The sequence below is a fragment of the Vanessa atalanta genome, chromosome 6, assembly GCF_905147765.1.
Source record: "Vanessa atalanta chromosome 6, ilVanAtal1.2, whole genome shotgun sequence".
NCBI classification, from domain to species: Eukaryota; Metazoa; Arthropoda; class Insecta; order Lepidoptera; family Nymphalidae; genus Vanessa; species Vanessa atalanta.
Genome location: NC_061876.1, coordinates 10857133 through 10874037, shown reverse-complemented (window position 1 = coordinate 10874037; position 16905 = coordinate 10857133). Strand labels below are relative to the sequence as shown.

The 16905-nt window shown below is 31.1% G+C and overlaps 3 protein-coding genes across 3 annotated transcripts; all 3 read left to right on the top strand.

Annotated features, from left to right (window-relative positions):
- Positions 1-1659: 1659 nt before the first annotated feature.
- On the top strand, positions 1660-3102 carry LOC125064772 (odorant receptor 4-like). The gene is made up of 5 exons (XM_047671986.1): positions 1660-2384; positions 2463-2562; positions 2641-2748; positions 2815-2970; positions 3049-3102. Exons 1-5 carry the CDS (start codon positions 1660-1662, stop codon positions 3100-3102), a joined length of 1143 nt encoding a protein of 380 aa, XP_047527942.1.
- A 1404-nt stretch (positions 3103-4506) lies between these two features.
- On the top strand, positions 4507-7723 carry LOC125064721 (vesicle transport protein SEC20). The gene is made up of 5 exons (XM_047671905.1): positions 4507-4690; positions 4933-5105; positions 5392-5549; positions 6089-6192; positions 7453-7723. The coding sequence occupies exons 1-5, from the start codon at positions 4550-4552 to the stop codon at positions 7615-7617; spliced, it is 741 nt and encodes a 246-aa protein (XP_047527861.1). The 5' UTR covers positions 4507-4549; the 3' UTR covers positions 7618-7723.
- Positions 7724-8771: 1048 nt separating this feature from the next.
- LOC125064596 (UDP-glucosyltransferase 2-like) lies at positions 8772-13024 on the top strand (the record flags this gene model as incomplete). Its single annotated transcript, XM_047671726.1, has 4 exons — positions 8772-9698; positions 9858-10080; positions 12207-12423; positions 12757-13024. Coding segments are annotated over exons 1-4 (1569 nt in total), but the record flags the coding sequence as incomplete, so codon positions are not given.
- Positions 13025-16905: the final 3881 nt, after the last annotated feature.

The following is a 16905-nucleotide window of genomic DNA, read 5'->3' as shown; positions in this document are numbered from 1 at the left end:
AGCAACCAACATTCACTATGTGACCATAACACCATACCTATACTGTATATACACCAACATTCACTACGTGATATATATATGTGTACCATAAGAAACCTTGAAAACAAAGGTGTGACACGATAGGTGACCAAGATTTTCTCAAAATCTGCTGGTCCGATTTGCTGGTGCAGTTATCGTTCAATCGTATTAATACGCTGGAGATAACATTTTCTTTATTCTCTTTATATTTTTGTAATTGATCTTACGTGAACTTGCAATTCGGTTTATAGCAGGACAGTTTTTGTGCCAAAGCCAGCATCATAAAGAAAAGGTGTTATGAGTACCTAATTACTTAGATTTTCAGAGGATCTCATATTACGAAATTTTAAATTTAATTATTAAGGTTAAAAATATGAATGACATAAAATACATCACATTATAGATAAGACATGCGACTTACGACGAGAATTTATCAGCGACTAGTTAAGGAAGTTGAGGTATTCCGATATTAAGTCATATTTATTCAAGCTAAATATGAATCTAATCCCAATGTTTTTAAAGCATTTGTATTCATTCAGTTGGTTTTATAATTAGTAAAGTTTGGCGTAGTATTTTTTTAGAAGCAATAGAGATTGCTCTTCGGTAATTATATTAGATATTGGTATCTGGCATCATAATAAAAACACTCAGAGACTTTGTTATCAGCCTAATTTTGGCGTCAGGATACAACGTTAAACCAGTCAGTCAACTCAGAAGATTAATTAAAAGAATTCTGAAGACTTATGGTAAAAATATGTCTGACTACTAAATAAAATTAGTAAATGTCTATAGGATTATTTTCATATTTGACAATACGTCAGATGGCTATGATTGCGTAGGGTGTAAAGATGTCTTTACAGTAATAAATCCATTTGTATATAGAACAAGTAACCTTAAATTTCATAGAAAAAAAATCAAATTAATAACAGATAGGAGTATATTTTACCTACTACCTATAGTTTTCCAATTTATTGTGTAATATAGTGTTGGGGCCAGTCTCCTTAATGCTCGATTTTCATTTATAACAAATTAAGCAATGCCATCAAAAAGTTAATTCAAGTTTGTATTGGCTAAATAATTATCATCTAACATATAATTTTTGCCATCATTCTTACATGACATCGAAACTTAACTAAGCTATGGAGTCCAGATTTGAAAAAAGAATATGATTACGGTTCTTAGACTAGACGTTCTAGGAATTTATAAGAATTTCTCGTAATATTGATATAGGCGATATAGATCGAAATTCGGAACAGTCAATAGAATATTTCTACGTAGTTCATCACACTGTCTTTTATTATTTATATTGTTTTCTTATTATTATTATTTGTAAATAGTTTCTTGTCATATTTAAGTATTTAGGATTAAATGAATTTTCTTTTCGTTTGATCATCTTAAGCTGAGCAAGATTTAAATAATTTTGTATTATTTTTAAGCTTTACTTTATAAATAAACACAAAATTATTCTGGCAAAATATTAGCAGTAGTTCTTATAAGAACTTCTAAATTGCTTGTAACAACTTGCCCTTCTACAAAGTTCTTGAAACAAATCCAATGAAAGTTTTAACTTTGATGATTCAAAGGCAATTCAATTAAATAATATCGTATCATTATAAATCGCTCGTTTCTTTTATTTGAAAAATGTCTTTCTTCGAGAGAATTAGTGGACTTGTGATCAACGCAGATTTATTTGATTTTAATATAAAATATCTTACTTTGGTTGGTTTGTGGCCACATGATGATTGGGGAAATGATAAAATGAGGCTCTATAAAATATACGAAGTTATTCTTCATATATTGTCAATAGCCTTCATTACCGTGACTGGTATTGGGACTTATCAGCATAAGCACGATATAACCATCCTCATGACAAATTTGGACAAAGCCCTCGCTGCGTACAATTTCGTTGCAAAGATATTTTTTTTTGTAATGAAAAGAAAACAACTAAACCATCTAATTTTTGAAATAAGGAATTCTGGCGACGAAGTTAGTCTCGATAGAAGAAATTTAATGGTAATTCATGTTATTATGATCACTCTGATATCAACGGGTTTAGTCACCACTTTTAGTATGCTGAGTCAATTCAAAGGGGAAATGACAGTTGAAGCTTGGATGCCGTTTGATCCATTTAAAAATAGAATGTCTTTGTTACTAGCTGCTCAAATATTAGCTGTATATTTTGTAGTACCTTGTTTATACAGAGCATTTGCAATACAAGGCATCGTTTGTAGTCTTGTAATGTATTTTTGCGACCAATTAATCGAGTTGCAAGAAAGATTAAAGGGCTTGTCTTATTCCGAAGAAAGAGAGAGAATTGTGAGAGACGAATTCAAACAAGTCGTAAAGAAACACGTTCGTATTATGAGGTATGGTCTGCTATCGTGTGTACATCTTTTCTTTGAATTGACAGTCACATTTCCTGTACTATACTTTTCAATTTCTAGATATTCGAATACTTTTACAAATATTTTCAAAGAATTCTTTTTAATTCAAAATTTGGCTGTAACGATTGAATTGTGTTTAAATGCGCTAATGGTGACAGTGGTGAGTTATAATATTGCGTACTTGATGATATTATATTATTCCTAGATGAGACAAGGTTATATTTAACATATTTTTTAGGTCAGTTTAGAGGAAAAAACTCTATTGGTCAGCTTTTTAGGATATCTCGGATTGGCTCTTATAAATGCGTACATTTTCTGCTATTTAGGAAACGAGTTAATAGTTCAAGTAAGTTTGAATTTGATGTAATACAATAGGTTTACGAAGCCATATAAAGTACATAAGCCTTCGTAGAGTACAGGTATAGCTCAAGCAGCATACGAGTCTGGTTGGACCTCTTGGCCGGTTGACATGCAGAAAGATCTTCTCATCCTTATAAGAGCTGCACAAAAGCCGTTAATCCTGAGCGCCGGCGGTATGACAATAATGTGTATTCAAACATACAGTCAGGTATGTTTATGGTTTTTATTAAAAATTTTGATGTCTATAAAGTTGAAATATATTTATAAAATCTTTTCCTATTTGCAGGCACTCTACAATGCTTATTCAATATTTGCTGTCCTAAATGACGTTGTGGATTAAATTTTCAAAAAATAGAACACGTTTTATAGGAAACTTTTCACTTTCATCTTTTTTTTTGTTTTATATTAATTAAAAATAATATCAAATAATTTTTATTTCATTTTCATACTGATACCTAAACGCTATAAGTAATAATAAGTACAATTTAGTTGTACATTATAGACAATTGAAATAGAATAAAAATATTTTTATTAAGTATTGTTTAATATACATATTAATATCGTATAAATATGTTGTTGGATGTATTGCCTACTTTTCTATTCGTTAGGTTTTTAGGAGTCATTGCCAGAAGACACATTTATATATTAAGCTATTTTTTTGTGGCTTTTATTTGTGCCAAAAAGGCACAGATTATTTCGTCAATGTAAAGTGCGAGATAAGTTTCAAAACCAGGTATTGAGACTAGTTAAATGATTATTTGACCTACCGCTATTCATGTGATGGGGTTACGAGCTAGGTATTCCACGTTTGTAGTTGTGGAGATATTAGTTAAGTAAAAAAAATAGTTTTAAAATACTAACAAGGTAAAAAATATAACAAGATTATTACAAAAATACTCTCTTGAATGTCAAACAAAATATTACTGACAGTATAAAAAAAAACATGAATACCCTCAGTACAAGATAAAATTAAAAAAAATATATTATTACTAAATAAGTTAAAATTAAATAAGAAGGACATGGGTATCTTACTTCTTACTGCACCAGAAAAGGCTAAGATCGTTTATAACTTTGTATTAAGTAACTTAAGATAAGTACGAAATTTCATTAGGATAGGGTTGGCATATTTTTTTTGTAAATAAAAGCCTTTAAATATCCTTTTATCCCTGGTATGTGCTACACCCCGGAATCTGTAGCTAGTTGAATGTGGTCTATCAGTCGGTTACGCATAGATTCGCAAATGATCATTGCAGTCTACATATACGCCAGATTATGGATGGGTCTCGTCTTCCAATGCTGTCGAGGCAATGAGAAACACATATAATCTCTACCGTAAGAAACATGCACCGATTTTAAGCGAGAAAGAAATGATACTTCTCCGGCCGTGTATTCCGAAGGTATGCACTAATTACATGCCAGCATGGTCGGCAAGTAATTAGAGCAGGACAAAATTTCAATAATTAATGGTAAGTCTATGTTTTTTTTATCTTTAAACATCTTTTCGTAATATCAAAATTAGGGCTGATAAAAATTTTGAGAAAGCCCAAAAATCAAAACATTAGTAAATGGGGATATTCAAATATGAATAATTTTGGAATAAAACAGAAAAAAATGTGACCGGAATTATCAATAATGAAAAAAGGCGGTATGGTTCCATACTTTTGCCTTAATTCGAGACAAATGTTTTAAATATAAAAAAAATATTCGAGATGACAGTGACATTACTGACATTTAATAAATAAAATAGAAGGAACATAATTACGTATAATTTAAATAATACATTTAATATGATGTTAACTGTAGATTTAAATCATTTAGACAAAATTCAAGAAGTTCATAATGAAAAAGCAGAAGAACCGGACGAAATATATGATAATTTTGTACAAAATTTAGCAACATATCATTTTCAGGTGAAAGCTATAATTCAGGCAAGTAATAATCTTTTTAATTCTTTACAATACTATTATAATTATTATGCCAATATTATATACTCCAATTATAGTGAGGATCTATCTAATAAAAATCATTTTTATCAAAATAAATCATTTCAGTATATAGGTCTTCAATATGTGATCTTTGAAAGTATAACCTGTTAATAAATATATTGAAGATAATATTTATTATAATTGCCTGTTTTGGTTTCCTAAGACTATAGTTTCTTTAATTTTAGGACATTTTGGAATGTCGAGATTCTATGGAAAGTTTAAATGAACTTAATGAAAAAGGCAGAGCTAAAATAACTTTATTAAGAGAAGAATTAGAAAATTTAGATGCCCATGCTACTGACATGAATGATCAAAAATATTTTCTTGAGTCGGTTTCCCAGAGGCATCTGTTAGCAGGGTATTTAATTTAATTATCATTTGTTTATTTTTGGTTGTTATTTTTTTATGGTTCATGTCTATATAATAATATAAAAAAACCAAATGTTTTAAAAGATTTTAGAGATCATAATTTATTAAGAAAATTAATATTGTTAAGTGTATTGTAACTTAACTTACAAGTAGTATTGAAATGTTAAAATTCACCAAAATTATTAATGATAATTATAATATAATTAAAAAAATTGTATTAATATAATAGATAAATAATTAAATACACTTAAAAATATGTTTTATTTACTTTTCAGCCTCCTAAAAGAATTCAAAGAAGCCAATATAAGTAGCATGTTTGCAATTGAGAAAGCTCAGAGAGAGGATTTGTTGAAAGCAGGTGAAGGAGAAGAATCTGTTTTAAGGAATAGGAAAAAGAAAGTCGACAGAGATGGCTTACTAAAAATGTCTACAGGTACTTTAATTTCTCTTAATTCAATCATTTATTTCTAACAAAATATTGCTTATTACTTTATTTTATTATATGTTTTATATATATGTGTCAGTCATTGTTGGTTGACCCTTGTCTTAGGTAGCAACTATGTATCTGCTTTGTGTGAAGTTTTTCAAAGAGATAGTTTGATTTAAATATTAGTCATGGTCGATGAGCAGTAAAGTTGAGATAACATTCAAATATATTTTTAATAATATAATTATTAGCAGTTTCCCACATTATCATCTATTTTAAATTATTTACTCCAAAAATTGCATTTTTTCTCATTATTATTTTAATTTAAACGCCTTTGTCCTAGTCCAAGTCCCACACTGCCTCTGTATCGAATTTCTGTTCAATCAATTCAGCAATTTAGCTGTGATGAATAAATTAATAGAAAAACCTTTCGAGTTCATAATTATTGCATTATAGTTATCACAAAAAATAACTAATAGGAAATTTTAAAAATAATCATTTTATTGTGAGAAGTTACATATTTATAATATTTATTATCTGAACAGGTGTCACTGAACAATTGCTCTCTATTAGTCGACAATTAGCAGCAACAACCCAGAGGAGTCAAGACACGTTGGATAGCTTGGTATCTTCTAGCTCTACGGTGCATGTATGTGTTCATTTAATATTAAAAATCATAGTGCAAAGTTTTAATCTTACTTTTATTCATGCTTAATTTAATTCCAAAGTGACTGTAAGTGATTATGATCAACTTTGTCAAATGCTCAGGTATTGTCATCAGTTGACGAGTTAAAGCATCATTTATCTTTTGTGAGTGTGGGTGCACTTAATAATAATTAATTGTGCTTAGTGTATTTTTTATGTTAAAGATGAGCTAGCAAAAGGGCTAATGTTGGTAAGTTGGTCACCACTGTCACATTGTTATTGTGAGGAATATTAATAATTTCTTAAAAAATATAGGAAATAAGATGTTATGTTCCTTGTTCTTGTGCCACACTAACTCAAATTAAAACTGAACCCCAAAAATACTAAGAATTGCTGTTTGTAAAATTTGACGATTAGGTGGTACATACCTAGACAGACTTACACAAAGATCTACCACCAAGTAAAGTTCTGGGTTAACACACTCTCACCTTCTATGTGCACTCTATCTTTTCTATCTGAATCTGATAGAACGGCAAACCTCAGTACAACTAGTTCTTTGAAACCGCGCCAATGAAGCTGTTAAATCGGATGAATATATTATGTATATAATAGAGTAGTAAGGCATTTATGTACCTCGTTATTTTTTCCTTTACGATTAAGGCACGTATTCGTCATTCTACTGATTTATGTTAAGCGAATTTTTCCGTTTATATTTTTTTACGAAATTGTTTTAATCTACAAAACTACAAAGTAGCTTTCCAAATATTTTGGGATATTATTTCAGCAATTGTTGCTTAACAAATAGTTAAGGAATAGTTCTGATTATGTTTGAGGTGATAAGATATTGATGTCGAATTTATGATGTTTGTAAAATGCAATACAATTGTTATCTCCCGAAAAGATATGAAATAAATACCATGATTTGGAAATTTTCTTCCTATCAACTTAGCTTAGCTTCGAATTTTACGTATAATTAAGACTTTTTTAATCGTCGCTTCATAGAATTGTCTGAAATGTGAAGCTGCCACCGGTTCGGAATGCAGATTTTTCTGAGCAAAAGCGGCAATAAACTCAGTTACAGTGTCAGATTAGAAATTATTCTTAAACGGGTATTCGGTTGATGTTATTTGTACCGTTTTGAGTTAAGACCGAAACGTATGCCGTAACGGCAACCAGTAGGATGCACTGTCTCCGTCATCGCTCTCCTTTGCGTATGCGTGCGTGATAAGCGCAGCAAAATTAATTTATGCTATTTTTGTTTAAGGGCACGCAAGCAGAACTTCAAAATACAGGCAGTACTATCACGCAGTCGAGTAAACTTTTAAAGAAGTATGGAAGAAGGGAGTTCACAGATAAAGTGATAATGTTTTTTGCATTCCTTTTCTTCTTAGCTGTCTGTTTGTATATCGTTCAAAAAAGGTTGTTTTAAGGACTAACTGATTTTTTTTATAATTTTGTATTCTGAATTTATTTATTTGTATAAATGTATTATTTTAAATGTTATTTATTCAATAAAATGTGTATATTTGATTTGATTTCTTAAAAACGTTTCCCTTTTGTAATAATTAAGTCATAAGGCAAATAATGAAGATGATGACCTGATCGTTTGGTCTGGTAATGGTAACGGCAACTATTCTCAACGGATGCCCAAACACAGGATTTTTTATTACAACATTGGTAGGCAAACGGGCAAACTCCACTGCTCATAGACTTATGGTTTCGTAAGAAATTTTAACTATTCCTTACACCGCCAACATCCTTGGGAACCTTATGGGTCAGGCACAAGGGACATTATACCTTAGTTCCCATTGATACACTGACTCACTCATCAAACCGAAGATGTGGCAGTAGAATACATGATGAGTGGGTGGTACATACCCAGACGGGCTTGCGCAAAGCCTTATCATCAAGTAAAGGTGTTCTCTATACCATCGCTCTCATAATGGGATGGAATAAACGCATAATCGAAATAATCGCAGTTCTGAGCGCAGGACCATGCTTTGCGTGCTTTCCGAGGCACGATAATGTCAATTTTCAAACTTGGTGTTAGTACTAAAGGAAAAACCCACGAAAGTTTTATTGGTCTGACGCGTGGTTTGAACCCAGGCCCTTGAAATCTCCAGCCAACGAGATAGTCAATTAATAATTATATCAAAATAAATGACGCATTTATTATCTTAGTGGAATTAAAACATGTTATATATAGAATCGTGGTCAACGAACGCGATCAATAAGATAACTGTTGCTTTTAAATCAAATATGAAACCATCGTTAGGAAACCTACATGTGACGCATGAAATTATGCCACTTGCGTACACACCTACATTTAAGGACTCCTTTGCCATAGCAATGGGTCATTTACAAGAGGTCACTTTATAATTTTTTATTCTCGAAGGCAGTATTTTTACAAGACAAATTGTGACGAATTTTAACGAACACGATGGACAAAAAATCAGTCGTATGTTATTAATTAACATTTAATCATATAAGTCCAATTAAATTGATGTGATGTCAATAATAATATAGGCGGAAATCGTCATCACGAGCGACGTTCATTCTAAAGTTCAGTTAACAGCTGTCCGCCGGTGAGACAGACCGTCAAATCGTGAACACTTTGAAATCTAGAGGTCGTTGAACCGTCAACGCGCCATGTCCACTATGACTAATTACAAGCTCGTGTTTGTATTAATCGTCGTAGTAGTGTCACAAGTTTTTAATTATGCAAGTGCACTGAACATACTAGCTATCGCGTCTTTGCCTCTCAAAAGCCATTACATGGCCTTCCAAACACTATTTCGTGAGCTAGCTATCCGAGGACATTCAGTTACTGTTATAAATAATTTTCCCGAAAAGAATCCCGTACCAAATTTAAAATTTATTAATATAAATGCACCGATTCGCCCTATGCCCGGTATGGCGTTTTTTGAAAATAACACATCATCGTTTTCTCATCTACTAAATTTCAAAATACATTTTACAATAAGTCCAACGAATGTGAAACAGGACTGTGAGCTTCTTTTTAGTAATAAAGATGTCAAGGCGCTTCGGGAAAGAGGAGATAAATTTGACGTGATATTTGTTGAGCAATTCGTAAGTGACTGTGGGCTTGCTTATGCGGCCGCTCTATACGATGCACCTATTATTGGAATAACTTCGCATACTCTCCTACCTTGGGCTTATTCAAGAATTGGGATTCCGTTCGATATTTCATCGAATGCATTTTACTTTTCAAACTCTGGCACGAATCCGTCCCTATATCAGAAAGTTGAGAGTTATCTTATGAACATATATGCGAACACGATTGGGTTATGGCAATTACAGAGATCCATATATGACATATTTAACAAGAATCTTCCAAATGTTGCGTTGGACGTAGAGAAAATAGCTAGAGATAGGATGAAAATGATGTTTGCTTATCAACATTATTCAATAACTGGAGCAAGATTACTTGCACCGCAGCTACTTGAAATTGCTGGTATGCATATTGGTAAACCGCAGCCAGTGCCAGAGGTATGTTCACTTTTACGATCTTTGTATCTTCTAATTAAGTCCAACTAAGAAGATATATATGAGTCAGGAGTTTTTTTGTTGTTTTGTTATACCTACTCTTTTAATAATAATTTAAGATTTTACAGTTGATTTGAAAGTTGTGAAAATTATTGTTTATAGGATATAGAGAAATTTATATCTAGTGCCAAGGACGGTGTCGTTTACGTCAGCTTCGGATCCAATTTGAAAGCGAGTACTATGTCGAAGAAAAAAATGGAACAATTCCTTCTCGCGTTTAAGAAAATCCCGCAAAAGGTGCTCTGGAAGTTGGAAGATACGACGTTTTCAGTCAGCAATGATAATTTATTAACACGTAGCTGGTTCCCTCAATTAGATATTTTGTGTGAGTATAAGGATTGTTAGAGTTACGTAGATACTAAAAAAGGGTCTAACGTGATGGGTCCGTTGGTGGAGGATACAGATGATGGTTTAAATTAACGTAAGTATTACCGAGTTTTTTGAGCTTAACTGTGTATCTAACCGTGCTCGGCTGTGCTCGGCGATGATAGTATGTCTATTAACGGACAACATGAAGCATCAACTTACTAATGCTTAAACTCTGCTGACTCCAGTCAGCAGGGTTGTGGACTACTGGATGTTATTTTAGTTTGATGATCATCATTATTCAAACAAATACAAAATATGCAGGAAATACGAAATTATATTTATTGTTTACTAAAAGAAGTCGTGTGGGGATATCTAAAGTAGAGGAAAAACAAATCCAATATATATTTAACTAGAAGACTATAGTCATGCCCTGACTCCGCATGTTATTAATTTATTAATAAAGAAAATTATATGACATAAATATATTTTATACCCTATAGCACTCAGGAAGAATTTAGCGTTCTAACAATTAAAAAAATGAATAGAATCGGGTCATTAGTTCCGGAGTTCATACCAACAAAAAAAATTGCTCTTAATAATATTAGTATAGATTTATAGTTCACAAGAGCAAAATATAATAATAGTTTCCTTTGTAAAGTTAAGTCAATTTTATGTAGATCAGGAAAATTTACTTCAACAAAAAAGACTTCTTAACGTTCTTCGAAATCATACATAAAATAGGCTATTTATAAAATAGGTAGACGGGCGAGCTTATGGGCAGATGGTAAATAAATATCTTGAATTATGATAAAATAGATAGTAATAAAAGGACATATGCGTAGGAATAGAATGCATATTCAAAAATGCTTATGAAAATAAAAAGAATATCAGTAAATAATTTTTATCTTAAAAATATATATTTATTAAAACAGCACGTGAATGATGCGTCATCTATCAAAGTTAACTAACTAACGGCGTACTGTATAACTGCCATCTTTAAAAAATTTCAAAGACAAACATTTTGTTAATTTTGCAAATATGCGCCATAAGAAATCCTACACATTTCTTACAATACCAATGCGCCAATCTCGGGAAGCAAGACATAATTATTTTACTGCTAGGTAAAGGTGAGCATGGACGTGGATGGATATAGAGGTAGGGGATGATCAAAGAAACGATGGATTGATCGCCGAACACGCGAAAAATTATAAAAATTCAAATCTAAAGAATCTATGTTCTGTTTTCGACATAGCTTGTTTGGAGTTCACATTTTTTTAGTATTAAGTAGTTAAAAATAATATATATACGATAAAATATGAACATCGAATTGAATGTAAGAAAAGTATAAGTAGTCTAATATATTATCCTAATAATATAAAAAAACTTTTTAGACGATTAATAAAGGTTTCCCTATTATATATATTTACAAATACAATATACGTATCACAATATGAATTACTAAGAAAACGAAACCTAACGAACAACTACTGCCTGCGTTAAAATGTTATGTCAGCACGACTACTTAAAATCTGTGGCCTCGAACTTGATATAGTCTGCGATAATGTTATGCAATAGAATAGGTATATGGTTCCGGTTTTGAATCAGGCGCGAGATGTAGAATAATAGAAAAACTCATACAATTCAGTGAAACTGTAAATATCCTTAAACATTTAAGAGTTTCATGATTTTTTATAATGACGTGTTCTTTATGTTATTAAGTGTTTTTCTTGCTCATAAGTTTAATGCACTATGGGTTTACTGGTTGCGTGTAATTACTCTGTCAAAAAGGTATTCTTCAACCACAGCACATCACTATTATCAGTGCCACCCCAACCCTCTTTGGTTTTGTTTTTACTGACCACCACATGCCACTATATGACTTGTTGTTTAACACCAAATATTCATGGGCTATGTGATAACCATAGATTTAGACGTGGCGGCTTTTTTCCAAATTTCCGGAAACTACGCGGTTCTTAGTTTTAATATTTCTTATTAAATATCTAATTAAGCAAGTACGTACGTAAATAATAAGGATTATTTATTTATTAAAATTTGTTTAACCTAAGATTGAGTCAGTTAATCTTAAATGTAATATCTAATTACCTAAATTATATTAAAGTTTTTTTTTTGTTTTAATTGAAGGTCATCCAAATGTAATTGCATTCGTGTCTCACGGTGGAATGTTAAGTATCTCTGAAGCAGCTCACTGCGGGACGCCATTGCTGACGATTCCTTTCTTTGGAGATCAGTTTTCTAATTCCGCGGCTGTGGCCGATAGTGGACTGGGAATGACCATGTACTTTGACCACCTTAACGACGACAACTTGGCTGAAGCAATCAAACAGTTGGCGTCTTCAGAGTAAGTCTTTCAAAATCTCTAAAATCTATTGTCAGGTAATTCGAAACTATAGATTCTTTATAGTTTCCTGTGTGGTATTTATAGTTTCATTTCGAAACCACAAAAATCATATAAGGTTTAAATAAATATTTCAGAAAATCTCGACGGTAAAGAAATAATTGAATTTATTAAATTAATATTTGAATATTTTTTTAAGGAGTTGTGAGGTAGTTGTATTCAATCTTAAATTTTATTTTAATGAAAATGAATTAAATTAAGATATATTAACGCTTAACACTACATATGTATTACAGTTATTATTATTAATTCTGACAACGATTTCCTCGTACCTAGGGTGCAGCAAAATGCTAAGCAAATTTCAAAACTTTGGCATGACCGACCTATGAATGTCTTGGACAGCGCCATCTTTTGGACGGAGTACGTAGCAAGACACAAAACGGCGCCACCATCTCTACCGTCGACTCACAATTCATGGTTTATATCATCGCTGCTAGATGTCTATAGTATTCTAATTGTATTCGTATTAGGAATTTTGTCTCTTGTGTATACAATTTGTAAAATATTTATATTAGTTTTTACATCATTTGTTAAGTTATTTAAGTCAGAAAATAAACAAAAAACAAAGAAAAAACGATCGTAATTGTTAAAATGATATTTGTAATAAAATATTTTGTACTTACCTAATTGTTTTATATTTATTTTGAAAAATAACTCTTTTTAAAATATAATAGTGGGTTGCCCGCGAAACTTCGCGTTTATTTAAAATATTTTTAACCTATGACAGGTTTTGTTTTGATTTCATTTCATTGTAAACTGCAAGTCACTCATCTACATTTGGCGCCAAAACTTTGAAATATTTTATAAAAATGATGTTTTTAATATCAAACATCCATTAGGTCAGTTAGAATTGAAGATTTTCGATGACGATTGTAACAATTCAGTAAATTGCAATTAAGAATTCTGTAGGTGTGTATATTATAATATTTCTTCTGCTTATCTAGCGCTGGAGCTCTTCAAAATGATTTTTTATGTGCAGCTATCGTCACATAATCACTGCGACAAGAATCGGCTTACGCTATTAATATGTAAGACATTTATTTGAAAAAAAAAAGAAATAAGACATCGTTCACGTAGAATTCGTGCAAATAATTTTACAATAAACTTTGAGAAAATAGACATCTTTTTAAAATTAGAATATGCTGTTCTGTTTGGGGTGGAACTTGGAAACTATCTACATTTTCAATTTCATCAAAATAGGTTCATAGATTGACACATGATATCTGTAAGAGGTGCGTAATTAATATTATTAAATGAAATTACTTCTCTTTCGTTTTCTACTAATGACAGGCAAAGGTGTGGAAATATAAATATCTAAAGATAAGCTATATTCAATATATAAGAATTATAAGTTAATTACGACTAGACAATAATAAAATTATGTTACAAGTATATGACGTATGTAATATAATATTATGCGGATTGAAATCATCATTATCACGCGAGGCCGATAGTCAACCCTAGCCAATGACCCCACTATCATCGTTCAATGATATTTCAAAACAAAGTCTAAATTCCTACTCACTACTACTACAAAACTAGATTCCTTTCGTGGTCAGTAAACATCCGAAAACATATATGTTATATGTACCTAAATGTTTATCGATTTTATGTTTATACATACAAGATTGTTTTTGTCTGACAATTTTATTCAAAAAAGTACAATAACATAAGTTTTCCTATATGGAATATACTTATTCAAAATATGACGTCTGGAAAATCAGATCACTGTGGTATGACATTAGCTCCTGGAATTATCGCGAAGATACGAGTACGTGCTTACGTATAGACGGATGCGGCCAGGGACTTTTAATATTAATTATAAATTTAATTCAAATGTAATTTAATTATTAATGATGGATATTTCTTCAAATAAAAGGTTGATATTATTTTATTTTGATGTTTAGAAATAGAGAGTAGTGTAAGATATATTGAGATTTTTTGAATCGTTAAGGTTCTATTGAATATATTTTAGTATGATTTTCGTAATATAAATTTAAATGTGATTAATTTAATTATTTTCTGAGAATCGTATCTCGCGAATGGTCAATGATTTTTGATATGGGATCAAGGAAAAATAAATCATAATATTGTTGTATTAAAATGATATTGATGAAATATTTTTAGCTTATTTAATCATGCCTATAATTATTTCAGAACAAATGATAAACAATGTCGTTGATTTTTGCATGAATCTTTTTAAATAGATCGACTGGTGTTTGTAAACAGTGCTTGCTTAATTATAGGTTTAAAAATAAAAGTCGTTATTACTGTTGAACTTATGTTCACTGTTGATGAAACAAATGTTTATTACGATAATAAATTTGCTAATAATCATATTTCCGCTAAGTGGTTATACTAGGTTTATGCGTTAGATAATTCTGGGATAGAAATGAAAGTTATTGGCTTTTATTTAAAATAAAATAACTGTCCAGGTTCTGGAGCCATATTTGTTTTTATTACAAACATAATGCTTCACTTTTTAGTATGTGTGCGTACAATCTTGACGAATTTTAAATCAGTTTCGCTACACCGATTGCAAAAGTTGGAATGTTGAACGCTATTTTCTCACTGATGAAAATATCATTTATAATTTTGTATACATTAACTTACATTGAGGTATGTAACTCGGGCTCATTTAGGTTCCCCTTATCTGCTTAAGTCTTGTTTTTATATTACTTGAAAAAATCTTTAGATATATTTTCTAAAGCTCATAATGTTCGGTATTTATCCAGGTTCAGGAGCCGTTGGGATAACAGGATGACGTAAAAATGACGAGTGAGTCAGACAACGGCCTCAGAGCGACATTGAGTCGCATTAACAATAATATTTGTCGCAGCTCGCAGCCCGCAGGGTCGGATCGCATCGCACATTAGAACGAATTCGGCGATTATACCAAAGGCCGTTAAGATGATTGATGCAAAAATTCGTTTGGCAATGAATTATAATGTGTTTTTCCGCTAGATTTATAACGGTATTGAATAATTGATATTTTGAGTATTTTATGTTTATTAGGAACAAGGACTAAGTTTGATCTGATTCTTTCTTTTTTGTCAGAAATATGTATTCTATCTAAATTCATTATCCCCTGTTTATGATATTATTAAGTAATGCGAATTTGTGTTACTTTATTGTAATATAAATTTATTTAATGTACCTGCAAGCCTCCGATGTTGTAGATGTCCATGGGCGGTGGTAATCACTTTTCACCAGGTAGCCTCCTGCTACCTATAACATAAAAAAATAACATTGATATTTTTCAAAGTAACAACTCACAGCTGTGTCAATGCCCCCTATTATTAGGGCTTATTTCATTACAGTTCTCGAAGAATTATTTATCATTCTGTAAATCGTGCGCTACGTACAATGGAAACTTAGAATTTGTATCCATTGCGCCTATAATTAAACTGACCCACTCACCCTTTACCCGAAACAGACAGTAACGAATAAATGTTGCTGTTGGCCTGAAGATTTGATGACTTGGTGATACTGTATACACTTATATAAAAACGTTGAAATGGTTCTGTATACTTTTGGGTGTAATCTTAACTGCACTTCACTTGTATATTTTCTAAGTATAAATAAAATACGTAGGCGAAGTTTTATAAGGTCATATCACCAATGAATTGCAAGAGAGAAATCTGACTCACACGTCGTACTTATTATTATACACAGTATTTATTATACACAGTACAAATAAATTATAATTAACAACTTGACTATTACAGTAAAGTTAAACGGCGATTAACTGATTATAACTTTTTCTATAAAAGAATTCATAGCAATTACTTATCATAAATTCTTTCCTTCACTCATATTGTATATATAGATATCAAGGTAGGAAGATCATACCGTACGGTATTAAGACCCGGAAGGGAAGAGGTAAAGGTTAAGGCGGTTAGTGGTGACCACATAATGATCATCACTTGTCAGGATGTCAGGTGAACTTGCGAGGTCGGATAAAATAGCGCTGTTGTTGAAGGGAAGTTTATGACTTAGCGATTGATAATATATACTTTGTTTATTAGGTACTTACGTGTGATATGGCGTTCTGGTATGTAGATTTTTTTCTTGATACTTTGTTTTCTAAAGAAGTACGATATTACTATGCCAAGTTTTCTTTTTATTTTTTGTATTAGAAATTGTGATATTTCTGATCTTAAGTATTAATTTTTTCAATAAGCATTTCTTTTTTATTTTGTACATATGTGTATTGTAAGATAAATTCCATTCCATATTGTAATATGGACCAGTGATGTTGAAAAAAGGTTTTATGCATCTTATTATTCGTCCGCTTCGATATTAAATAGTTATATATATTTTATGTTATTTAATGAACCAATATGTCATATACCTAAATGATTTAGACCTTGTCCAAAGAAAGCATATAACGTAGTAGTCACTTAGAAATTATTTATATTATTA

Coding starts and splice junctions, on each gene's coding strand:
- LOC125064721 (XM_047671905.1), top strand. CDS start 4,550: ATGATGTTAACTGTAGATTTAAATCATTTAGACAAAATTCAAGAAGTT. Junction 4,691..4,932: donor AGGTGAAAGCTATAATTCAG/GCAAGTAATAAT, acceptor CTTTAATTTTAG/GACATTTTGGAATGTCGAGA. Junction 5,550..6,088: donor CTTACTAAAAATGTCTACAG/GTACTTTAATTT, acceptor TTATCTGAACAG/GTGTCACTGAACAATTGCTC.
- LOC125064772 (XM_047671986.1), top strand. CDS start 1,660: ATGTCTTTCTTCGAGAGAATTAGTGGACTTGTGATCAACGCAGATTTA. Junction 2,749..2,814: donor GAAACGAGTTAATAGTTCAA/GTAAGTTTGAAT, acceptor AAGCCTTCGTAG/AGTACAGGTATAGCTCAAGC. Junction 2,971..3,048: donor GTATTCAAACATACAGTCAG/GTATGTTTATGG, acceptor TCCTATTTGCAG/GCACTCTACAATGCTTATTC.